This window comes from Daphnia magna, linkage group LG1, assembly GCF_020631705.1.
Source record: "Daphnia magna isolate NIES linkage group LG1, ASM2063170v1.1, whole genome shotgun sequence".
In the NCBI taxonomy this organism is placed as follows: domain Eukaryota; kingdom Metazoa; phylum Arthropoda; class Branchiopoda; order Diplostraca; family Daphniidae; genus Daphnia; species Daphnia magna.
The window spans coordinates 1,304,844-1,328,727 of NC_059182.1; the positions used below are offsets into that span (position 1 = coordinate 1,304,844).

A 23,884-nucleotide genomic window follows, 5' to 3' on the forward strand; every position below is an offset into this window, starting at 1 on the left:
CTTAGCCGGCACCCGCTTTCACGCGGGACCAGATGTGTCACAGTGGTCAATGCATGGTGAGTTCTCCCTACTCGTTACCACCGACCGTGTAGAAACCGGTGGGAGGAGTATAAGGAAATCAGGAAGGGTCTCGTTCATTGACGTGTATGTTCGGTCTGCTGACAAGAAGGTACGTGGCTTACTATAGCTTTCTGCCAGCGATACCTGTCAAGTTCTGTACACACTGATTGTCCATTGTATTTACGTGTCTTTTCGATCATCAGAATCGGCTGTGTTACCAGTAGTCTAGGTTTTAGAAACATTACAAACATCAAAACGAAAATGTCTGTCGAGTTGCCGAACGTTATTTTCGTTTTGGGTGGACCTGGAGCTGGTAAAGGAACACAGTGTGCTAAAATAGTCGAGGTAGAAAAAGCCATGAGGTAGCTCATGGCCACTTTACAATTTAAGTTTATGGAACTGGTACATTTCATTTTACTGTAGAAATTTCAATATGTTCATCTTTCTGCTGGGGATTTGCTTCGTGAGGAACGCAATACCCCTGGATCAGCTTATGGAGAACTAATTGAGAATCACATTCGCAATGGTTCTATTGTTCCTGTTGAAATTACCTGCAGTCTCTTGGCCAATGTAATTCAGCTTTTTTAATTTACTATATTGCCAATAATTGTAAAGAGAAATTTGATTTATTGAATTTATTTAACTCAGGCAATGGAAAAGAGTGACCAAAACAAATTTCTTATTGATGGTTTCCCAAGAAACAAAGACAACTTAGATGGTTGGCAGAAGGAAATGGGAGACAAAACGAATGTGCAGTTTGTTTTGTTCTTTAACTGCTCCCAAGAAGTATGTCGATCTTATTCGGTTTTGTGACACAGTTATGTTATCATAGCCATTCTCCACCAGACATGCATGGATCGTTGCCTTCAGCGAGGAGCTGCTGGCAGTGGACGCTCCGATGATAATGAGGAAAGTCTGAAGAAACGCTTTCAGACATACGTGAAGGACACTATGGCAATCATTGAGTATTACGAAGCTCTGGGTCTAGTCAGGAAAATCGACGCTTCTCAATCGCCCGACCAAGTTTTCGAGGATGTTAAGAAAGCGTTCGAATAGTTCATCTCGAACGAAAAACGTCTCTAATTTCCAAGAACTTGAATTCAAATTTCATTGTTTTGGATTTGTTTATTTCTTGTAGATGTTCCTTTTTTAAAATTTCAAGCTAAACGAGCAAAAAAAAGCCTTTATTTAGCAGCAAAGTGCACGGATCTTCCTATCGTGGTTTGGGTTTTCTTTGATTCATCATGCATCTCTTTAAATTACATCTATGTATTCTGTTCCAAGTCCAAGTGGGTGGTTGTATTTCCCAATTTAGTGTTTAAAAAAATTAATAAAAGAAAGGTAAAACGAAACCTTGATTGCACTATGTTGGTCAAACAGTAGACAGATGGCGTCGTTAACCGAAACAGAAACCGAGTCCACTCCCGCAAACTTTAGGAATGTGCATTCGACTTTTCTAGTTTCAAAGAGAGATCAGAGGCGAGCCGCATGAGACGCTGGTGTGTTTCACGCTCTCTTCCCAGCATGTCTTACAAAGTGAGTAAATGTGTCTGTCAAACCATGTGCTGTGCTCTATTTACCTATTTATTTCCAATGCCTTTTGTTTTTAATTGCTGATTTAGAAGGAATCGTTAAGCGACGTCCGCTTGCATTCGGCTGCTCGACAAGGAAATGTTATGGATCTGCGACACTTGCTCGAATCCGGAAAAGTTCACACCGACTCGCGCGACAAGGTAAAAATAAAAGCCGAGATGCTGTGTACACCGCCCAACCGCTATCGGAATGTAACAGTTATTGTCTTGGAATCCCGGTTAGTGTTTCCTTTGCGATATTTCTATTAATAACTGCCGTACTTGAACCCTCTGTTCTCTCAAATGTACGGTTCAAATGTTTACTGTTTGAAGTGTCCCACACGGCCGCCACGAAAGCCATACAACCTCATTAATGGTGAACGGATACGTACAATTTAGGCCGGAAACACGCCTTCGCATAGGTAATCGGTACCGAATGACACCGCTAAAATGTATAATTTAGAAGCCATTTTTTTTTTTAGAAAAAGAAAGTTTACTATCGTTAATCAAAGAGATTGCTAAAAGTTGTGCACAACGTTCTAGAGATTACCGATACGATAATAGATTACAAACTCTTCTTTACATTAGTAAAACGACTTCCGCCCGCTCTTTTATTTGACCTAGCTAAACGTTGTATAGTTGTGGTCAAAGCTGAATACCGTACGTATTTTTTTCCGATTGGCTGCCGACACCCACATCATTTTATGACGTTTGTTTGCTCCTTTTTTTGGGAGAAAAAGGAAAATTCCCATGTCTGATCACAGGGTTGTTTGTTATTCAGCATTGGACCTTGACTATGTAATTTTCTTTTTTGCTTACTCTCGTCTTTTTGGCATTTTAGGAAGGAACAACTCCGTTGATGATGGCCTCTGCCGGCGGGCATCTCGAATGCTGTCGAGAACTGATCAAACAGGGGGCTGACCCTACTTTGCGCCGAAAGGTACGTATGTATACATTGACACCGAAACATTCTTTTAGATGTTCTCTTTAATCCCAGTATATTTTTTGTCACTCGTGATTTCCAGCAGACTGGAGCGGGATCGTTATTCTTGGCAGCCCAAGGAGGTTTTCGCGACATCGTCAACCTACTCATCCGTGCTGGGGCTCCAGTCAATGCACGATGCAAGGTAAATATGAGTTTGGAAAAGGTAGCTATCGCTGAGATATCCTAATCTTGAAAAGCTGTTATCTGATGACTAACGCCAGGACGGAGGAACAGCGTTAATGGTTGCTGCCCAGCAAGGTTATGCCGAAATTTGCCTAGAGCTGATAAATAGCGGAGCAAACATCCACTACCAAATGAAGGTAATGTACCATGCTTAGTCGGAAGTGTAAAGCCTCTATATCTATTGGGTAAATTGAATCGGCAAATTTCCTCATACCCGTAAATGGCTCGTACAGGTATGAATGAGAAACGATGGTGACAATAGAATCAGTGATGTTGACGCTACCCGTATACTCCCCTCGGGGGTAGCTTACGTCATGGCCTTGTTGATTGTTTGAGAGAAATACGCACACCATTCAACGGGCTCTCTTTCTTGTTTCGTGCTTTGTACGAACACAGTTTAAAACCAAGCGTAGTTCCATGGAGGAGTGTCACAAAACCAACAATCGTTTCCTTTTTCAAAGTTGAGAAACAAAATAAAAGACTAGTGTGCCGTTCCGCGGAAGGCGTATTGGCCTTGCGTGTTTAACGCCAAATGCCCCGTGACGTCAGCTACCGCAATTTGTGGCGATAAAAAGAAAAACAGCGGGGCTTCTTGTTTTTTTCCCATTGCCTTCTTGTTAAGTGTGCGGTCAATTTATTGGTTCAACTCACAAAGCAATAGGACTTATTTCCGTTTCATTCTAATTTGCAGGATGGAGCTACTTGTTTGTTTTTGGCAGCTCAAAATGGACACGCGAAAGTTGTCTCTCTTATCCTCGCCATTGCCGACTCAGCAAAAGACAGTTCCGCTCTGTTGGCTGAAGAGATGATCAATATTCGACGCTTGGATGGAGCTACTCCTCTCTACATGTCTGCACAAATGGGCTTCGATTATGTGGTTCGTCTCTTGTTGAGTGCCGGGGCGAATCCAAACATCGTTAGAAACGTAAGAGATTCGCCAATCCGTCATTCTTGTTCATCATCAATATCCTTCGTTGCTTTCACGTAGGATGGAGTATCACCACTGTTGAAAGCATGCCAAAAAGGACACGTGGACACTGTTAGAGAGTTATTACAATCGAATCCCTCGTTGGGATTGAGCCAGGTTTGTTTATTGTATCTAGAACGGCAAGAATTTTCCAATGAGTGATCACGCATTTTTTAACAGAATGGAGACAGTCCCCTTTACGCCGCCGTATTAAGGAGAGACATGCCAATTATTCGAATCCTGATGAAAGCCGGTGCAGATGCGTATCTAGCCACTTCTCGGTCGTTACTCAGTCCGAAAACGTTGGCTGAGAAATTGCATTTCTGGGAAATAGTTGATTTACTTAGTGCCACCGATTCTCGGGAAGCTTCCAGTTCGTCCTCGCCAATTCTAATGTAAAGAAAGTATTATTGATAAATGGCAAGGTTATGAAATTTTTGAAAGAATGTATTGTGATTAATATAGCAACGTTGATTATATAGAGCCCAACTTATTCATTTTATGGCAAACAAGAAAGAAAAGTTGTTTTGAGACCAGAACCAGCGAATGTAAACAAATCTTGATCGAATCACATAGTTAAAAACGACAAAAGAAAATGAGGGGGGAAAAAGTACAACTAAATTCAATTGAGAGAGGATCATGGAACTGTGGTATTATATAGAACGTGTTGGGCGACTGATTGGCTCATTTGTCGACCCTGCATGCACCTTCGTTGGGCAAAATGGCTTGATCTACGTTCATTTTATAAAACGCTGTTCATTATAGGTCCGGTACGGAATGATCCATCGATTTCTTCAGCAAACTGCTGGACATGCTATAAAACAATCAAAATTATAATTTAATTTCTAAAGTAAGAATGATTGAAGTAATAACAGAAACAGAATATACTTCTTAATCATGTGCTCGTAGAGGAATTTTGGCATGACTGTTAAAGTAACACACGTTCCAGCACCGTCCATGATACGACTAATTTCTTTGTCTTTTAGTCCAACAACATTTTGGCCATTGATCTCGAGCAGATTGTGATCGGTCAATAAGCCGTTGCGAGCGGCAGAAGATTCTTTCACCAAGCTAGTGATGCATCCTTCCTTGAACGTAAAGCCTACGTGACTAAAGCTATCTTTGTGTAAGGTGATACTCCTTTCGAAAGGCCTGAAAAATAATTTATAAAACTTTAGCGTACACGAAAAGGAATAGAATAAGACGATTTACCTGTCTCGTACAGCAACGCGAATACTGTTTACACCAGCTTTCTTGAAAATGTTGTGAACCTTATCCATGCTGTATCCTGCTACGTTTTCTCCATTAATCTGCAGAATTTGATCACCAAAGCGCAAACCAGCAAGAGCAGCAGGAGATCCAGATTGCACCAAGCTTACAAAGATGCCTTTCGAAATAGCCTGAAATTTGAATTCTAGTATAAGAAGGTACATACTTTTGAAATTCCATTGTTTGTTTTTTTCTATACCTGGCAGCGTACTCCTATTTTCCCATCACTTCCTTTGCACAGCACTAACTCTCTTATTCCATGAGTCACTTGCGCACGAGCTAATCCCATACTCTGGCCTGATAGAGGGGCTACCATTCCAAAAGAAGGAGCTGAAGCTACAGCATGGCTTGAAACAGCTACCATTGTGTTCTGGTTCCAAAGAAAGCAATTAATGAGTAAATGAGTATTAAATGGGTCTAAGAAGTTACATTTTGCGATGGAAACAGAGCCACTTGATTAGCGGCAAGCATTTGCGTTGTGATTTCCATTCCCATGAAATCATTCAGAGAAGGATAGAGTACAGAATTTTCATACTGTATTCCAATGCTCTGAGGGGGGTGGACACCATAGGATGGAGCCACAACAGCTTTACGGCATTCCTGAATTTGGGCCTGAAGAATAGGAAACAATTATGTTTATGTCAAATTTGGACAGCAACAGTTGAGGGTGACTGAGGTCTCGACATTCAGCAAACTCTGCTTATTCCTATTAAAATGCATCATCCATGTTTTGTTCTTACAAAAGAACAATGAGTTGGCAAAAAAGAAACGCCTCCTCAACTATCAACAAGGGATAACTGAAATTACTTTAATCATTTTATCAGCCTCCATATCCTCGAGGGATGGGTAGAGCGACATGGTTTCGGTTGGTAGTTGAACAGTTTTCTAGATCAAACGACAAACACACTCCACTGTTGGTACGAAAGTACTGGGCAAGATATAAACAATCCGGAAGCTTAATAAAGAAAGTCCGCACGTCAGTACAGACTTTTTATGGAGAATGCGTCACTCAAGGTTTTCAACATACGTTCCAAGTCCGGGTCTGTGAATAAAGCCCGGGGTATTGTGCAATGAAATCGATAGAAGAAGGGAAAACAAAGCCAATCGATATTTAACTCCGCGTTGAACCAGTTTCATTCGGCCCTCCTTGTCGATTTAACGCAAGTTGTTATTCCACTATTTATTCAAAAAAAAAATTGGAATTTTGTTTTCTACTTCCATGCGCTAGTTTACATTTGCTAATCGCGCCATGCGATAAGTTTGCATTAATTTTAGTCATGGAATAAAAAGGAAAAAAACCATATCAACTTTAAGTGTATTATTTTATCAAGGATCACACTGATAAATAGGATAAATTGACAAAGTTTAGTTGGATCACGTAGAAGCGGAACAGACCAACAACACATTATACAGGATCAACTTACAAGATCGGCGATTTCAGCACGCTGAGAAAGATTGAGGATCTTGTGGTTCGTTAGCAGAAACATTTTGACGAGATAGCGAGGATATTAAAACACTTCATGACTATTCTTTTTTTGGTCTAGGAGTCAATCAAAATCCGCCGACTAAACACATATAACAACACAACAATTAAGATATTGATTTGTGGAAGGGCTTTTACGAAAATAAAACTCTTACCTTTACAATGAAGAAGAGCTCATCACAACAGCTTCGTCATAAGTCGGAAGGTGTTCATTAACGTACCAGGTTGGAGGATCATGTTTTTCGTCAATATTTATGACAAATATCTCGCCAGACAAGACTTCATCATACGAGGGAGGCGGAGAGAGCTCTGCTCTCTGTTGTTGTGGACTTGTGGGATTGACATTACTAGAAGCATTACCATCAGCCATGGATGGCGACTTCCCTATACATTTTGAGTATATTTTACTGTATAGATGTCGGAAAAAAAAAATTAGAATTATGCAAAGAACTAGCGATCCGATCGTCTCTATAAGTAAACTTTGAAAAGCCATTTAAAAATGAAAAAAAAAGGGGAAGAAAAAGAGCAAGAAATGAACGGGCTACTCGATAGGTTGAGCGTGAAATGTATTATAAACTCGAGTTCGTTGCATGCAGCCTCATTTAACCTGTCCGGGTAAAGTCAACATCGCTGATACAGTCCCGGTCATAAAGGTCGATATCTAATAGAGCTTTATGGATTTGTTTTCATCGCACAGCAATCTTGGATCATGACGTCAAATGAAATTTCACAAACAACAATTTAGACATGGAGTAATATTCACGTGACCTGCAACTGCAACATTGGTACAACAAATGACATAAACAACGCAACATGTTGCGGTGAAATTTGAGCTTTCAAATAACGCTTTACACGATGGAAGTTCTCGAAATTTCATCGAAGTTTTCGTTTGCTTTGAACGGAAAAGTCCGGTGAATTCTGAGAATTTCAGCTACCACAACAGCTAAACTTTGAGCGTCGCATTGAGACGAACGTTTTCCTTTGTTCAGTATACGATTCTTGCCAAAGTGCTCCAGTAAGTGATCGACCGTCACTTGCTAAAATATTGTTTGTTCCAATCATATTAACTTGCCAATCCATTTGCTGCCACCGCACGAAAATTTACGTATTGCACTTACTTCCCGGTTTCCATAACGTCGTCTCCAAAATTCGGAGACATTCAGCCACGTCGTTGCGAATGGTGGCGTGTCGAATCCCGATCTCTAACGCATCATTTGCATACGATAACATGGTGCCAAGAAAATGACGGTGCATAAACTGAATTTACCAAACATTGATTTCTGAAATCCGAAGCCAAAGCGTTGTAATTATCCGTCACTAAGATGAAGGAGCCGTTCAGCTGATTCAACCATTGCGAGAACTTTCGCAACGTATCGCCAAATGTGAAATCAACAAGCTGTCCCCCCCCCCAAAAAAGAAAGGCTGTAGAATTAGCAGGAAAATTAAAAACCGAATGCTTAATTTACTTCCGGATGGCAACATCCAGAAAAGGCTTTTCGGCGGTCTAAATTCAGCGAGTGGACGGCCACTGCATTCACTTCGACGATTTCCTTCCTAAAAAAAAAATTAGCATTTTCTGAATATTTCACTGTATATACGGCACGAAATTTGATTATACCGGTGAGATCGACCATCAGGCAGTAAGGCAGTTTGAAAGACTACGGTCACAAAGTAATCAAAGCTTTGCTATTAGATTTGAAAAATCAAGTTTCAATACCGTGAAATAGAAAATTGCTGTTTTGTAGATTTTACCTGTTTGTCGGCCATGTTTATTACGGCGCTGACACTGGCTGCAAAGCATAATTATGTAAAGAATAGTTTGACTCGTCATTTATTGTTTTTTTCCTCACCTGTGTTTGGGTCGAAGAGAATATACCTGTTCCACGTGAGAAGAGCTTTACCGAGCTTTTCGTTATCAGTCTCACTTCCATAGCAACTGACGACTAATCACTATAGTTTAGTCTCATGACCGATAACAACAGATTAGTAAGGCTCTACATTTCAAACGCTATTAGATTTGCTAGAGTTGTCACCGTGACTCTCAAAACAACAACCACGAAAAATGAAAATAAAAACAACCATGAAAACACCCTTGCCCTGGTTATGAATCACGCAAATACCAACCGATTCCTGGATCAAAATTATTCGGCCGCAGTACATAAAAAAATGAATTTTATTCGGCAAGGTCGTTTTTTCATTTTCAGAACCAGCACAAACGCTAGGCTATACTATAGGACTGTCATTACTGAACAATATGACGAGCAAAACTTGGCCTTCGTAAAAGGAAGAATACTTCTCTTACGTTGACCTTAATTACATATCGTGGAGCAAAACTAGCACTTCCTACCAGGCCTTAATGTTCATATAAATAGAAGCCAAATAACAGTCTGGTTATCATTGCAGTTCTTGCAGCTCTCCAGCAGCAATAGCAATTCTCCAGTACCAACTCTACGCCAGCAATAAAAATGAGCCGCAGTTTGGTAAGAAGCATTCAATCATGTTGTATTTAGTATAGACTCTATATGTTAAATAATATTTGATTTCTCTTTAGATCGTTGTTAGCTTGATGGTTGTTTTGGCGTTGGCCTTGTTTGCAATGGCCGAGGGCCGACGAGAGCGCCGGAATATCTTGGGGATCGTTGGAAGCTTGTTGGGTGGAGGACACCATCATCATCACCATCATGGCGGTTTCGGTGGACACCCTCACGGAGGTTTCGGCGGACACCATCACGGCGGTTTCGGTGGACACCATCATGGCGGTTTCGGTGGACATCATCATGGTGGTTTCGGTGGACATCATCATGGATTCGGTGGACATCCCCATGGATTCGGCTTTTTGGGCTAAGAAGAAGTCGTTCCCTTCGACTTGTACAACTGAAAACTGACGTTAACGCCAAACGTCATTGACTTCCTCGATCACCAAAGGCTGGCAGATTTATTGTTTCATTGTTAATTTAAGTATTCGTGTCATTTGTGTACATCTCGGCGTGAATATTTGTCAGTTTTTTTAATTCCATTATACAGTGGCAAATAAACCATGTAAATACGGAAAAAATTTTGTGAGTCAGAATATCAAAAATAATTGAAACCCGAAATCTAAGATAAAAGGACACCAAATTCAAGATCAAAGCGCTCTGGATTTCCGCTGTTGATAAACATAAAATGTTTTACAAGCAGCACAGTGGTCCGTAAGGCTTGCCAAATCGACACTGGCAAAGTGCGCAAGGCTCGTTTTGCGGCGTTCGTTCCGGACAGTCATATCTGCACGAACCTGGGCAGCTCCCTAATACTGTGTAATTCAATCACATAATTAAATGGATGACATAAAGAATCAGTAAGAATCGCACGAGGCTACGGAAAGGATCAAACGTTTTCCGTGGATAACACGCAAAGTGAACGAAAGTAGGTTTAAAAGCAGAAATAGTTCAACTAAATTATCATTGACAGTGACAAATCGCTCACGTTCTAAGGAGGAATACTGTACTTACGTTCAGCCACGGTGTGAACAGCCATCAATGTCACGATAACAAACAGAAGCTACCCGGAACCGGAAACGCGGTGGATGGCGGTTAGAAATGGTGAAAAATGTTAGCGGTTTTGTTTATGCACCAACTTCGGTATCAAGTATTTCATTACCATTACGAGTTGACGATGCATTTTTTTTTCAAATATCGAGAAAGAATGTCTGCGTTCGTATCCTACAGCTGAGTGCAGCTTCGTTTGTTTATATACTAGTTGCTGTGAACTAAGAAAAAAAAGGGCGTTCTTCGATTTCCGTTTGCTATTTTTCATGTCTATTTTTTTTTGGTTTTATTTCGATGAATAAATTTACTGGCGTAATGCACAGGGAAATACCATGGGTTTTGGGAACACTTTCGTTGCGTCATCGAGGAAAACGCCTGGCCCCAACTACATAAAAAAAAAAAAACCACCCACACATTTTCCTGCGTCTTGATGTGTACGATAAAAAGAGATTTCGGGAAGTTAGTCCCGAGCAAACACTCATTCTCTGTGGGTTTTAGTGCCATCGTAGAAAATTGCGGTTATGCAAGAGCCCATGTTGCATGTCCGTGCGGGAAAGGACGGCTCACGTTAGTCACCCAAAATCCAGAGCCTTTTGCGTCTCACAATTAATAGCGTAAGAATCTTGCAAGGGCAAACTGACTACAAATTGACGAGTGAAATGAGCACAACAATCAGCCAACGTATCTAGGACAAGCAATTCTGCCCGGTTTATCCGCTTTACCAGCCGCCAATACAAAACGATGACTTAAATAAATTAGGGAAATGTGCTAGCTTTGCTAAGAAAACAAATGGAAGGTTGCTAAAACAATCACGGTAACCTAACTGTTCTAAAAAAGGGATCATGTTGATTTCTTTTTGACATGTGATCAAGTGTTTTCATGCAATTCCCTAACAGAAGAGTATCGGATAGAGTTGATGGGGAGGGGTGTCACGTTCCGGACCGCGATTTGTTCGATTTGCCTGAAGGTGTCACGGAATACAAATCCGAAGGTCGCAATGCTACACTTCCGGTTTCCGATCTTTTTCTCTCTGTTAAAAGGATGAATTCTGAAGAAGATAATGTTTTGGGTGAGCGTCATTGTCATCCAACGACATACGGGTCCGAATGCGGAGTGTCTGAATTTCATTTTGGTTTTTGCCCACTTGGGTCTGGTAACAAGACATGAATACCTTATTATCCCTTCAGCTTTATCGGAGGTATAAGACTAGTTCTATGAGAATCACGATGATAAACTTAATGTTTACGTGGGGTTTAATGTTTTTTAGTTATTCGAATTCAAAATAGTTGTGGTATAACCCCTTTGACTTCGTTTTATTAAAAATCTGCATTGCTAATGAGAAAATTAATACGATATTCGGAATCAGCGTTCAATTTTTACTATGAGAGGTGAGTTTGATTGAATTCGAAGAGATGTCATTTTTTGTGGATTTTGACAAAAGTGGGAAGGCTATACCCTTCCCACTTTTTCATTTTTCGCCAAAATCCAAGTATAGCTTAAAATACATGATTTCGATTCAGAATTTAACGAGAATCACAAAAATCATCTTCGTTTTTACGTGGGATGTATAGTTTTTGAGTTATTTGAATTGAAAGTGGTTTGTCCTAAAAACCACTTTGATCTCGTTTTACTCAAAAACTGCGTAATTAACGGGTAAACTAATATTTATTCGGACTCAGCGTCCCAATTAGGTTATAAAAAGTTAATCTTCATCGAATTCCAAGCCTAATATTTTAAGCCCTACTGTTTTTCACCAAAAAGTCGGACTTGAAAAATAAGCCCGACAACATACCCACATAGCAACGGGTTATCTTTATGACATCCAAAGGATGTCCGGTTGTCTCGAGGGGGGATGTCCTAAGGATGTCTTTAAAATAATGTTTAAGACTCCTTCGATTCGTCCAAATGTCCGGGACTAGTACTATCTTTAAGACGTCTATCAAGACAGTTTGAGGACAACTTAAAGTTGTCTTTTGGATGTATGAAAGACAACTTTAGATCGTCTTTTTGATTACTTAAAGATATTTTTTGAACATCTTAAAGATTTCCTAAAGACATCTCAATGATATCTTTCTGATTTCTTAAAGATATCCTGAAGCCATCTTTCTGACTTCCTGAAGACATCTTTAGGTCATCTTTTTAAATCACCAAAGATATTTTTTGGACATCTTAAAGATTTCCTAAAGACATCTGAATGATATTTTTCTGATTTCTTAAAGATATCCTGAAGCCATCTTTCTGACTTCCTGAAGACATCTTTAGGTCATCTTTCTAAATCACCAAAGATATTTTTTGGACAACTTAAAGATTTCCTAAAGACATCTCAATGATATCTTTCTGATTTCTTAAAGATATCCTGAAGCCATCTTTCTGACTTCCTGAAGACATCTTTAGGTCATCTTTCTAAATCACCAAAGATATTTTTTGGACATCTTAAAGATTTCCTAAAGACATCTGAATGATATCTTTCTGATTTCTTAAAGATATCCTGAAGCCATCTTTCTGACTTCCTCAAGAGATCTTTAGGTCATCTTTCTAAATCACCAAAGATATTTTTTGGACATCTTAAAGATTTCCTGAAGACATCTGAATGATATCTTTCTGATTTCTTAAAGATATCCTGAAGCCATCTTTCTGACTTCCTGAAGACATCTTTAGGTCATCTTTCTAAATCACCAAAGATATTTTTTGGACATCTTAAAGATTTCCTAATGACATCTCAATGACATCTTTCTGATTTCTTAAAGATATCCTGAAGCCATCTTTCTGACTTCCTGAAGACATCTTTAGGTCATCTTTCTAAATCACCAAAGATATTTTTTGGACAACTTAAAGATTTCCTAAAGATATCTCAATGATATCTTTCTGATTTCTTAAAGATATCCTGAAGTCATCTTTCTGACTTCCCGAAGACATCTTTAGGTCATCTTTTTAAATCACCAAAGATATTTTTTGGACATCTTAAAGATTTCCTAAAGACATCTGAATGATATTTTTCTGATTTCTTAAAGATATCCTGAAGCCACCTTTCTGACTTCCTGAAGACATCTTTAGGTCATCTTTCTAAATCACCAAAGATATTTTTTGGACATCTTAAAGATTTCCTAAAGACATCTCAATGATATGTTTCTGACTTCTTAAAGATATCCCGATTCCATCTTTCTGACTTCCTGACGACATCTTTAGGTCACCTTTCTGATTCACTAATGATATTTTTTTGACATCTTAAAGATTTCCTAAAGACATCTCAATGATATCTTTCTGACTTCTTAAAGATACCCCGATTTCATCTTTCTGACTCCCTGAAGACATCTTTAGGTCACCTTTCTGATTCACTAACGATATTTTTGGGACATCTTTAAGATTTCCTAAAGACATCTCAATGATATCTTTCTGACTTCTTAAAGATATCCCGATTCGATCTTTTTGACTTCCTGAAGACTTCTTTAGGTCATCTTTGTGATTCACAAAAGATATTTTTGGGACATCTTAAAGACTTCCTCAAGACATTTTAATGATATCTTTATGACTTCTTAAGCCATCTGTTTATCATCACAAAAAAATTTCGAAATTTTTGCGGAATTGTTGTCTTATTCCTTATTTGGTCCATTTGTCAGTTCTTAATTCCTCTGCACATTTTTATTATATTACAACATGTTTAAGAACGCTTGACATATAATTTTAGGCTATATTAGGAGGCTTTGACATATAACTTTATAGTGTATTAAGACGAGATATTTTACTTACGTAGATTGTTGGATTCGAACTGCAGACCTCTGACTTCTTGGCTTAGTATCCTAACCATTATGCCACTTCAGGACATAAACAATCAAATCAAAGTGCTTATTGAACTGACCTATGGATTTGTTACTTAGGTAGTATCATTGTCAAGTCCCGACTAAGTCTTGCTCATGGATATATTTAAGAATTTCTTTTTTAGTCTTTTACAGCTTTATCCAAAGGTAGTCCTGGACGGACATCTTAAAGACATCTCTATATAGTCCTAAATTGCTTTGGCTATAAGTGTCCCCTACAGGACATCTTAAAGTCATCTCTATATAGTCTTAAATTCCTTTGTCCATAACTATCTCTTAGAGGACATCTTAAAGACTTCTTTATATAGTCCTTAATTTCTTTGTCCATAACTGTCCCCTACCGGACATCTTAGTGACATCTCTATATAGTCCTCAATTGCTTCGTCCATAATTATCTCTTAAAGGACATCTTAAAGACATCTTTATATTGTCCTTAATTTCTTTGTCCATAAGTATTCCTTACAGGACATCTTAAGGACATCTTTATATTGTCCTTAATTGCTTTCTCCATAAGTGTCCCTTATAGGACATCTTAAAGACATCTCTATATAGTCCTTAATTTCTTTGTCCATAACTGTCCCCTACCGGATATCTTAATGACATCTCTATATAGTCCTCAATCGCTTCGTCCATAATTATCTCTTATAGGACATCTTAAAGACATCTTTATATTGTCCTTAATTTCTTTGTCCATAAGTATCCCTTTCAGGATATCTAAAAGACATCTTCATATAGTCATAAATTGCTTTGTCCATAAGTATCCCTTATAGGACATCTTAAAGAAATCTCTATACAGTCCTAAATTGCTTTGTCCATAACTATCCCTTAGAGGACATCTTAAAGACATCTCTATATAGTCCTAAATTGCTTTGTCCATAAGTATCCCTTACAGGGCATCTTAAAGACATCTTCATAAAGTCATAAATTGCTTTGTCCATCAGTGTCCCTTATAGGACATCTTAAAGACATCTCTATATAGTCCTAAATTGCTTTGTACATAATTATCCCTTATAGGACATCCTAAAGGCATCTCTATACAGTCCTTAATTGCTTTGTTCATAACTATCCCTTAGAGGACATCTTTAAGACATCTCTAAGTAGTCCTTAATTGCTTTAAAAAGATCCTTCAACGTCAAATGAAGTTAAAGTATATATAACTATATATATATACAGTATAGTATTGTATAGTTAAGTATATAGTTAAGTAAGTATTTTATCTTTTAACTAGTTACTTTATTCAACTGATATATTTATCAGCATTGTCATGTTTAAGGTCCATTTAATTTTTGAGACTCCCTCTAGCGGATAGTTACATAGAAATTTTTTAAAAAAGTGGCGTCGTCGCACATCAGATCGAGTCTAGCGCCAGACTACCCCTGAACAAGGAAGAACAATCTCCATCGACCAGTAGGTAATTCCGATGTGGCCAACTCTTGTCCACCAACAAGAGTTACACGGCTTCGGTTTTATACTGGGAAGAGTACGCGGACTATATACAAGAAGGGGGTGGGAGGTCTTGACTTTTACATCGAGACCCACCTTCCGTATATAGAGACCAACGTGCATTGTTCCTGATTTCATACTCACTTTCCCCGAGATTCGAACTCGGGCCCTCTAAGATGGTAAGCGTACTCGTTAACCCACCATCTGTGAGGGTACATTTACTATTGTACGAGGAATAGAGTTAAATTTTTTTAAATAAACCATAAATAAACCATTGATAAATGAAAATTATAGAAATAAAATTCTTTGTATTTGTATTTACAATATTAATACCCAACATGGATTGCAACCCGTTTCGACACTTTTTTTCAGCACTTTGATTTCGTCGTTTTACAGAAACTTACTTACAAAAACATTCAAATCTATTCCTTGTACAAGATTTTTATTTCTATAAATTTCATTTATCAATGGTTAAGGACTACTTAGAGATGTCTTTAAGATGTCCTGTCGCGGATACTTATGGACAAAGCAATTTAGGACTACATAGAGATATCTTTAAGATGTCCTCTAAGGGACACTTATGGAGAAAGCAATTAAGGATTATATAAAGATGTCTTAAAGATGTCCTCTAAGGGATAGTTATGGACACAGCAATTAAGGACTATATAGAGATGCCTTTAAGATGTCCTCTAAGGGATAGTTATGGACAAGGCAATTTAGGACTATATAGAGATGTCTTTAAGATCTCCTGTAGGGAGCACTTATATCAGGAATTCAAAAAGATGGCATCGTTATATCTTCAAGAAGTCAAAAAGATAGCATTCAGATGTCTTTAGGAAATCTTTAAGATGTCCAAAAAATATCTTTGGTGATTTAGAAAGATGACCTAAAGATGTCTTCAGGAAGTCAGAAAGATGGCTTCAGGATATCTTTAAGAAATCAGAAAGATATCATTCAGATGTCTTTAGGAAATCTTTAAGATGTCCAAAAAATATCTTTGGTGATTTAAAAAGATGACCTAAAGATGTCTTCAGGAAGTCAGAAAGATGGCTTCAGGATATCTTTAAGAAATCAGAAAGATATCATTGAGATGTCTTTAGGAAATCTTTAAGTTGTCCAAAAAATATCTTTGGTGATTTAGAAAGATGACCTAAAGATGTCTTCAGGAAGTCAGAAAGATGGCTTCAGGATATCTTTAAGAAATCAGAAAAATATCATTCAGATGTCTTTAGGAAATCTTTAAGATGTCCAAAAATATATCTGGTGATTTAGAAAGATGACCTAAAGATGTCTTCAGGAAGTCAGAAAGATGGCCTCATGATATCTTTAAGAAATCAGAAAGATATCATTGAGATGTCTTTAGGATATCTTTAAGATATTCAAAAAATATCTTTAAGTAATCAAAAAGACGATCTTACATCCAAGTCTTTCATACATCCAAAAGACAACTTAAAGTTGTCCTCAAACTGTCTTGATAGACGTCTTAAAGATAGTACTAGTCCCGGACATTTGGACGAAACGAAGGAGTCTTAAACATTATTTTAAAGATATCCTTAGGACATCCCCCCTTGAGACAACCGGACATCCTTGGGATGTCATAAAGATAACCCATTGCTATGTGGGTCTGTAGAAAAGTTGTTTTCCAGGTGATATGTTTCTTATATAATATCAACTGGTTCATATAAGTTGTCTTTACTAGTAGAACATTTGGTCAATATTATCCAGTTAGGGCAATACCGTTTTGGACTATAAAAAGATGTTTTTAAGATGTCCTGCCAGGGATGCTTTTAGACAAGGCCATTTTGGAATATAAAAAGATGTCTTTAAGATGTCCTTTGGGGGATACTTTTGGGTAAAGCCATTTCAGAATATTCGTCTTACGGACGTCTTATTTCAATCTTGGTGTTATGTCCCGAGTTAGTCTTTGAGCGGACATCCTAAAGACATCTTTTTTAAGTCTTCAAGTTCATTGGTGAAGTTGTCCTGAATTTGCCTTGTTTAGACGTCTCAAAGACATCTTTTTCTGATCCAGTTTTGCCCTTGTTCATTTGTCCTGAAATAGCCTGATCTTGGACGTCTTACGAACGTGTTATTTAAGTCTTTCTATTGTGTCCCGACCCGAGTTAGTCTTTGAGCGGACATCCTAACGACATCTTTTTTTGGTCTTCGAACCGCCTTGTCCTAGAGTAGGCATAGCTGGACATCTTAAAAACAATCATTTTTAGTCTTCGATAGCATTGTCCCAAGGTATTCCTGAGCGGACATCTTAGAGACCTCCTGTTTTAGTCTTCGATGGCATTGTCCCAAGGTAGTCCTGAGCGGATATCTTAAAGAAATCTTTTTTTAGTCTGAAATGGCCTTATCTAAAAGTATCCCTGACAGGACATCTCAAAGACATCTTTCCATAGTCCGAAACTGCCTTGTCCAAAAGAATCCTCGACAGGACATCTTTAAGACATCTGTTAGTAGTCCGAAAAGGCCTTGTCCGAAAGTATTCTTGACAGGACTTCTTAAAGACATCTTTCTTTTTGGTCAGGCAGGCTCATGTCGTAAATTATCCCCGGCAGGACATCTTAAAGACATCCTTTTCTAGTCTTCCTTTATCTTGTCCCAATTAGGGGCCTGACGGGACATCTTAAAGACATCTTTATTTTGTCAGGCAGGTCCCTGTCCCAAAGTATCCCCGACAAGACATCCAAAAGACATCTTTTTTGGTCTGGCATGACCTTGTCCTAAAGTATCCCCGACAGGACATCTTTAAGACATCTGTTAGTAGTCCGAAAAGGCCTTGTCCGAAAGTATTCTTGACAGGACTTCTTAAAGACATCTTTCTTTTTGGTCAGGCAGGCTCATGTCGTAAATTATCCCCGGCAGGACATCTTAAAGACATCCTTTTCTAGTCTTCCTTTATCTTGTCCCAATTAGGGGCCTGACGGGACATCTTAAAGACATCTTTTTTTTGTCAGTCATGTCCCTGTCCCAAAGTATCCCCGACAAGACATCCAAAAGACATCTTTTTTTGGTCTGGAATGCCCTTGTCCTAAAGTATCCCCGGCAGGACATCTTAAAGACATCCTTTTCTAGTCTTTTTTTGTCTTGTCCCAATAGTAGGTCTGACGGGACATCTTAAAGATATCTTTTTTTTGTCAGTCATGTCCCTGTCCCAAAGTATCCCCGACAAGACATCCAAAAGACATCTTTTTTTGGTCTGGCATGCCCTTGTCCTAAAGTATCCCCGGCAGGACATCTTAAAGACATCCTTTTCTAGTCTTTTTTTGTCTTGTCCCAATAGTAGGCCTGACGGGACATCTTAAAGACATCTTTTTTTTGTCAGTCATGTCCCTGTCCCAAAGTATCCCCGACAAGACATCCAAAAGACATCTTTTTTTGGTCTGGCATGCCCTTGTCCTAAAGAATCCCCGGCAGGACGTCTTTAAGCCAACCATTTTTAGTCTTCTTTTGTCTTGTCCCAAAAGTAGGCCTGACGGGACATCTTAAAGCCATCTTTTTTTTGTCAGGCATGTCCTTGTACCAAAATATCCCTAACAAGACATCCTAAGGACATCTTTTTTTAGTCCGGGATGTCTTTTGGACTACCGGATATCCTTGGGATGTCTTAAAGATTACCCGTTGCTATGTGGGTTAAGTCCAACTTTTAATTTATTTTCAAAAACCTAGATATAACCATAAACATACATAATTTAGGTACGAAATTTAACGAGGATTAAGACACTCGACTTCACTTTGTCGTGGGACTTGTATAGTTTTTGAGTTTATGCTTGTTTTAACATAAATGTCGTGATTCACCTTCTACCTCGTGAATTCCATTTAAACTACAGGTAAATTGAAATGTGTTTTCTCTAAAGCAACACATTTGTCGCCATAACGCAGAGTCATTTGTTTGTAGAAAACTAGTAACTTGAGCATCTTCCGCGTGCTTTTCATTTAGGCCAAGGTCCTCGGTTCATAGTCTGTTTGCTTTCCGAACGTCTAAACATCGTGTTAATACACTATAGCAACCCATTCGTTACAACATGTTCAATGCCCAACAGCGTTTAGGAGAGCCTTATATAGTCAGATGACATGGTCATACGTTTCGTTCCAGCGTATACGCCTCACAATCCATGCGCCCAACCCATAAGAAGAACATTGTTTTTCAAATGAAACTTTACCTGTATACCAGCATGGAATGAAATGCCCGGAAAACCTCCGTCTCGAGTGATAATAAGGCAAGGTCTTGGCGTCTATTAAACCCCGGCCGAGAAAGCGAAAGCGTTTGTAACCTTGTGTTAAGTTGTCGAGTGCCTTCCTGGCTTATGTACGGATGGATTCCTGTAATCCAGCTGCTGATTCCCTATAAAAAGGCAGCGGTGCTGAGACGTAATCGACAGTTCTTCCCGAACAACAGCAACAAGATGATCCGCAACATGGTAATGATGCATTCGCGCTACAATCAGCACTTAAAATTCTTTTTCTAATTCTCTTTATAACTATATTTTAGATTGCAGTTTTTGCTTTCCTCGTGGTGTTTGCATCGATGGTCGTTGAAGCTGCTCCTTTCTTGGGTCTGATAGAAGGTTTGCTTGGCGGACATGATCATCATCATGACCATCACCACGGACATGGGGGCTATGGTTATGGTGGCTACCCAAGCGCTTACGGAGGCTACCCAGGTTCTTATGGAGGCTACCCAGGTTCTTACGGAGGCTACCCAAGTTCTTACGGAGGCTACCCAGGTGGTTACGGTAGTTACGGTGGTTACGGATATGGTGGACAACATTACGGCAAATAAGCCTGTTAAACCAAAGACAACGCCCAGAGCGACAAAGACAATATTTAAATGAAATTATTGACTGAATCCTCAACATTTTCGGATGAGATTATATTAACAATAAAAGATAATTATTCCCGTTTGTAAAAATTGCTGTTGTATCAGTTTAATAAGAGCAAGAATGATAAAAATTACGAGCCTGAAAATAAGCACACAATATAAACAAAACGTTTCAATTATACTTCAATTATTTATTAAAAGCTATTACATCATGAACAATACACTTGTTCCAGCTACTCGTCAAAAATGCGTGTTCAAAATTGAAAACTGTAAAGTGGATTTCGGTCATGGCCGAGTTGACATCGTACCTTTTTTAAAAGAGGAAATAACAAGGTGAACGAAGGTCGTTGACTTCAAATTAAAAAGGCGTTTCGGCTACAACGGAAAACACTTAGCGGTAATGACGATGGCCTTGCTGGCGAAAGCATATTCAACGTAAATGTGTCCCGATCGTGTGTTCCCCACGTCCTAGTCACGTACGAACTGAGAGAAAGTTAACGCCAAACAAATCGAAACACAGAAAACCACTTGAGCGAAATCATTGTATATAGTAAACTCGGTAACGGAATATACAAAAAATCGTTAAGACACATGCATCATTTTTCGCAAAGTCGTATCAAAAGTTGTTTTAAAAAAACTATACGATTACTACACGTCCGTCCCATCATAAGTCAATTGTAATTAAATTTTATCCAGCAATTTGATAAGGGCCAATATCACGGGAAAAAAAAGTCGATAAATTTGAAAGTCAATTTGCAAATGTCAACAAATGAGATCTCAACAAAGGGAATCAGTAATGACTGTCGGATGTAGTAAAATGATAGGGTAACTCGCCAACGGATGTATACGAATCGCAGGCCAGTGCTTGATAGTGTATCCAGGGCAAACTGGGGGGATTAGCACTGCTCAGGCTGTCGGTGATTTGCGCACAGAAACACGGACGAGTTGGACGAAAGGTGGACTCGAGGGCTGCGGTGGCTGCTACGCAATGCGACGTTGGAGCACCGGGGAGGACGACTAAAAGGGCAATCAGTTTCGGCAAATGTTGAACCAGTTCGACGAAAAATGAGGCGAACATTGTTTCGTTCCACGAGTACATGTCAAGCCCACAGTGAACTGAACTTGCAACCAATCCCAGTTGGACCAACGAAGGGCAATATGCTAATAAGCGGATCAACTGGTCAAAGGCTTGTGAAACGATGCGCATCTTCCACCTGTTCAAAAAGAAAATGATGAATACATGTGAAAACGAATTTGAAAGAACGTAGCGTACCTCAATAAACGAAGTTTGTGGGCTGATCGTAGTGTCAAACAGCATCTCTCTATGCACGACCAATAAAGGGTTTCCAAAACGGAATTTTTGCGCTCAGTGGCACCATGATGCGTTAAACCGATACTCAAGTCTTGGATTTTCAATGATTCGAGATTAGGGCATTTTGTTACGATCTGAAATCAAAAGATTGTTTAAATTGTTTTGAATTAGATGAAAAGAAAAAGCATCACCTCCTCCAGAAGTGAAGTGTCGTTGATTTCTTCTCGCTTGTACGATATCTTAACGGAAACCAGTGAAAATTTCTTTAAATTTAGACACAACGTCAGTCCAGAAAGCGAATCAGCTGTGAGAAATGTTTCCCGCGAATTCCTAATCGAGACACAACATCAAAATAAATATCCGAATTAAAAAATTTAATAATTACGAACCTTATCAAGGCGTCTGGGCTTTCGTTAAAGTCGGGACAAATTTCAAGTTCTTCTAATGACGGGCATTTATTAAGTAGCATGCACAATGCCCTTTCCGCTCGATTTCTCATCCAGCTGTTTTGTAAATAGTCGGACGCGTAAATAATTCGTGAATGGAGCGAAAGGACTCTTATTGGTGGTAACCGACTCCAATCGATGATGCTGTAAAGCTCTGAAACTTCACAAGGGCGCTTGTTCAATCGCAATCTTTCCAGCAAAGGATGAGCGCGGCAAAAACTCGCAAAATTCTGTCGTAGAGAAGAAAAGGGTTTAAGTACCCGATTGGACACCTTTATCCAGAAACATACGTACATCTTTCCAAAATCCGCATTCGATTTGCTTCAACTGTGGCAAATTAAAGTCACCTCTTTGCATATACTTGTTACTTGCAAGGCTCTCCATAAAAGGTAGACGTTTCTGTCGTAGGACGATATCACTAAAATTTTTCGTTTCCTTCCAGGCAATCATATTCTTAATATTGAATCCCATATCGCGCAGTGTTAAGAAAGGTATGGCTGCCCATAAGCACTGTATGTAGCTACTACTTTTATCTACTATCTTCTGAATAAATTGTTCCATTGGACCTTCTAGAGTCCGACTTTTGTTATGAACTAACACAACAATGGATTTCAAAGAACGTGGTGGGAGAGGACAGTAGCGTTCTGCACTGTCCACAGCAAAAGATTCAAGCAAGTTGTTGATGGTTTTTCTTGAAGGCCAATCTTCTATTTTTAAATCTTCAGGATAGACAAGTTTTTCTTGTTCCACAGTCAACCTTATAGAAAGATTCTCCAAATTTTTGCATGCACTAGAAAAACCGAAAAATGTATTACACACAAATTCTAAAAACAGAGCCGTGGTGAGAAGAGTTTCAATACCTCAGTATTGTCCCTAGAATAACAGGCTTCTGTCCGATGTGAAGATCTAAGCAACTAAGTTGAGCCAAAGACTCTTTAGCTGTTCCTAGTTGAGACAATGATAGAAGATTTTGCCAAATCATTTTGCCAGACATTTCTTCAGAATCTTCTTGGAGTTGTTGTAGGCAATCAATAACAGACTGTTCTGTACACCAATAGCTTTCTGGGTTAGCAATGCTGAGGGAAAGTTTGGACAGCTTGACATTCTCACTCAACACTTCAGCTACATCACTAATGTCAATGTTTGTATGTGCAACAGATAGCTCTTTAAGATTGCTGCAACTTCTTGCAAAATCACTGATTTCTTTTCCTGATAACCAGTAGCAATAGTTAAAATCCAATTTGGTCACCACATCTGGGTTATAATTGTGAAGTATTTTTTCTATGTTTTCTTCACTGCATGCAAATGCTTCCCTGACATTTATGTGCCTGAAGGATAACAAAAAATTCTGTTTATATATTACGCTCTATTAATTTACTATTGATGTCAGGAAGATTGCGATCATACCTATGCTGGCAGAAGAAATGTGGATATGCGAATTTGAAAGAGATTCTGTCGTGTATAGATAAGTGACTAACAATCATGCACATTACTTCCGTTGGTATTTGAAAAAAGTAACAAGTTTTCTCCATGGCGCTGCTAAAAATTATGAACAATGGGTTAAAAACGCCTACGAGATCTCCAGGAAGACACACTGACAGAAACAGTCAAGGACAAATCTGTTTACTATCGTATCGTCTGCTACTTTTTAGCAAGGCTGCCATCTATGTTTAGCACTAGAAATGCAGTTTCATAAACGAATAATTTTTAAATTTATGTAACACAAAATCGAAGAAATAGAGCATCGGCTTTCGTGTGCGTATTGAGTAAATCAAGTGTTATTTATAGCTAAGTTTTCCCGAAAGTGGTAGCGCTTTCAAATAAATTTTACTCCAGAGGTGGGTATGTAACTTCCAGACTTCCGCAGCTACCCATGTTGATTGAGATGCTTGATACTCGATGCCCTATCAGGCCGACTGTGAGTAAACGATTGTCGTCTCGTTCTATAGACATAACATCATCGTTCTCAAACCGTAACTTTCATTATTCGGTTCA

The 23,884-nt window shown here is 38.9% G+C and overlaps 7 protein-coding genes and 1 long non-coding RNA gene across 12 annotated transcripts; 5 read left to right on the plus strand and 3 right to left on the minus strand.

Annotated features, from left to right (window-relative positions):
* The first annotated feature begins 8 nt into the window (after positions 1 to 8).
* On the plus strand, positions 9 to 1,412 carry LOC116920367 (UMP-CMP kinase). The gene is made up of 5 exons (XM_032926596.2): positions 9 to 169; positions 264 to 405; positions 484 to 630; positions 709 to 846; positions 907 to 1,412. The coding sequence occupies exons 1-5, from the start codon at positions 147 to 149 to the stop codon at positions 1,114 to 1,116; spliced, it is 660 nt and encodes a 219-aa protein (XP_032782487.1). The 5' UTR covers positions 9 to 146; the 3' UTR covers positions 1,117 to 1,412.
* Positions 1,413 to 1,453: 41 nt separating this feature from the next.
* On the plus strand, positions 1,454 to 4,368 carry LOC116919961 (ankyrin repeat domain-containing protein 29). 5 transcript variants are annotated; one of them, XM_032926024.2, is made up of 9 exons: positions 1,454 to 1,596; positions 1,683 to 1,870; positions 1,965 to 2,053; positions 2,473 to 2,571; positions 2,660 to 2,758; positions 2,838 to 2,936; positions 3,491 to 3,724; positions 3,788 to 3,883; positions 3,947 to 4,368. In XM_032926024.2, the coding sequence occupies exons 4-9, from the start codon at positions 2,491 to 2,493 to the stop codon at positions 4,163 to 4,165; spliced, it is 828 nt and encodes a 275-aa protein (XP_032781915.1). In that variant the 5' UTR covers positions 1,454 to 1,596; positions 1,683 to 1,870; positions 1,965 to 2,053; positions 2,473 to 2,490; the 3' UTR covers positions 4,166 to 4,368. The 5 variants fall into 5 exon arrangements, with proteins under 5 accessions (XP_032781915.1, XP_032781907.1, XP_032781892.1 ...); XM_032926016.2 differs by having other exon boundaries at positions 1,455 to 1,596; positions 2,657 to 2,758; XM_032926001.2 differs by lacking the exon at positions 1,965 to 2,053 and having other exon boundaries at positions 1,455 to 1,596; positions 1,683 to 1,793; positions 2,657 to 2,758.
* LOC116920147 (syntenin-1) lies at positions 4,198 to 6,089 on the minus strand. The gene is made up of 6 exons (XM_032926237.2): positions 5,843 to 6,089; positions 5,465 to 5,647; positions 5,235 to 5,405; positions 4,979 to 5,166; positions 4,655 to 4,918; positions 4,198 to 4,580 (listed from the first exon to the last, which is right to left on the minus strand). Exons 1-6 carry the CDS (start codon positions 5,891 to 5,893, stop codon positions 4,526 to 4,528), a joined length of 912 nt encoding a protein of 303 aa, XP_032782128.2. The 5' UTR covers positions 5,894 to 6,089; the 3' UTR covers positions 4,198 to 4,525.
* A 484-nt stretch (positions 6,090 to 6,573) lies between these two features.
* On the minus strand, positions 6,574 to 8,475 carry LOC116920253. Its single transcript, XM_032926413.2, has 8 exons — positions 8,369 to 8,475; positions 8,271 to 8,308; positions 8,137 to 8,204; positions 7,985 to 8,072; positions 7,786 to 7,914; positions 7,637 to 7,720; positions 6,674 to 7,555; positions 6,574 to 6,600 (listed from the first exon to the last, which is right to left on the minus strand). Exons 2-7 carry the CDS (start codon positions 8,283 to 8,285, stop codon positions 7,367 to 7,369), a joined length of 573 nt encoding a protein of 190 aa, XP_032782304.2. The 5' UTR covers positions 8,286 to 8,308; positions 8,369 to 8,475; the 3' UTR covers positions 6,574 to 6,600; positions 6,674 to 7,366.
* A 385-nt stretch (positions 8,476 to 8,860) lies between these two features.
* On the plus strand, positions 8,861 to 9,573 carry LOC116920936 (glycine-rich cell wall structural protein). The gene is made up of 2 exons (XM_032927111.2): positions 8,861 to 8,998; positions 9,070 to 9,573. Exons 1-2 carry the CDS (start codon positions 8,984 to 8,986, stop codon positions 9,361 to 9,363), a joined length of 309 nt encoding a protein of 102 aa, XP_032783002.1. The 5' UTR covers positions 8,861 to 8,983; the 3' UTR covers positions 9,364 to 9,573.
* A 78-nt stretch (positions 9,574 to 9,651) lies between these two features.
* LOC123467819 lies at positions 9,652 to 10,220 on the plus strand. Its single transcript, XR_006641928.1, has 2 exons — positions 9,652 to 9,920; positions 9,989 to 10,220. It is a non-coding gene; the product is annotated as an uncharacterized LOC123467819 (long non-coding RNA).
* Positions 10,221 to 19,569: 9,349 nt separating this feature from the next.
* On the plus strand, positions 19,570 to 20,312 carry LOC116920827 (WW domain-containing protein C660.06). The gene is made up of 2 exons (XM_032926966.2): positions 19,570 to 19,730; positions 19,802 to 20,312. Exons 1-2 carry the CDS (start codon positions 19,617 to 19,619, stop codon positions 20,090 to 20,092), a joined length of 405 nt encoding a protein of 134 aa, XP_032782857.2. The 5' UTR covers positions 19,570 to 19,616; the 3' UTR covers positions 20,093 to 20,312.
* A 347-nt stretch (positions 20,313 to 20,659) lies between these two features.
* Positions 20,660 to 23,515, minus strand: LOC116918783. The gene is made up of 7 exons (XM_032924555.2): positions 23,297 to 23,515; positions 22,750 to 23,217; positions 22,184 to 22,679; positions 21,833 to 22,119; positions 21,635 to 21,773; positions 21,405 to 21,577; positions 20,660 to 21,345 (listed from the first exon to the last, which is right to left on the minus strand). Exons 1-7 carry the CDS (start codon positions 23,419 to 23,421, stop codon positions 20,922 to 20,924), a joined length of 2,112 nt encoding a protein of 703 aa, XP_032780446.2. The 5' UTR covers positions 23,422 to 23,515; the 3' UTR covers positions 20,660 to 20,921.
* Between the last annotated feature and the right edge of the window lie 369 nt (positions 23,516 to 23,884).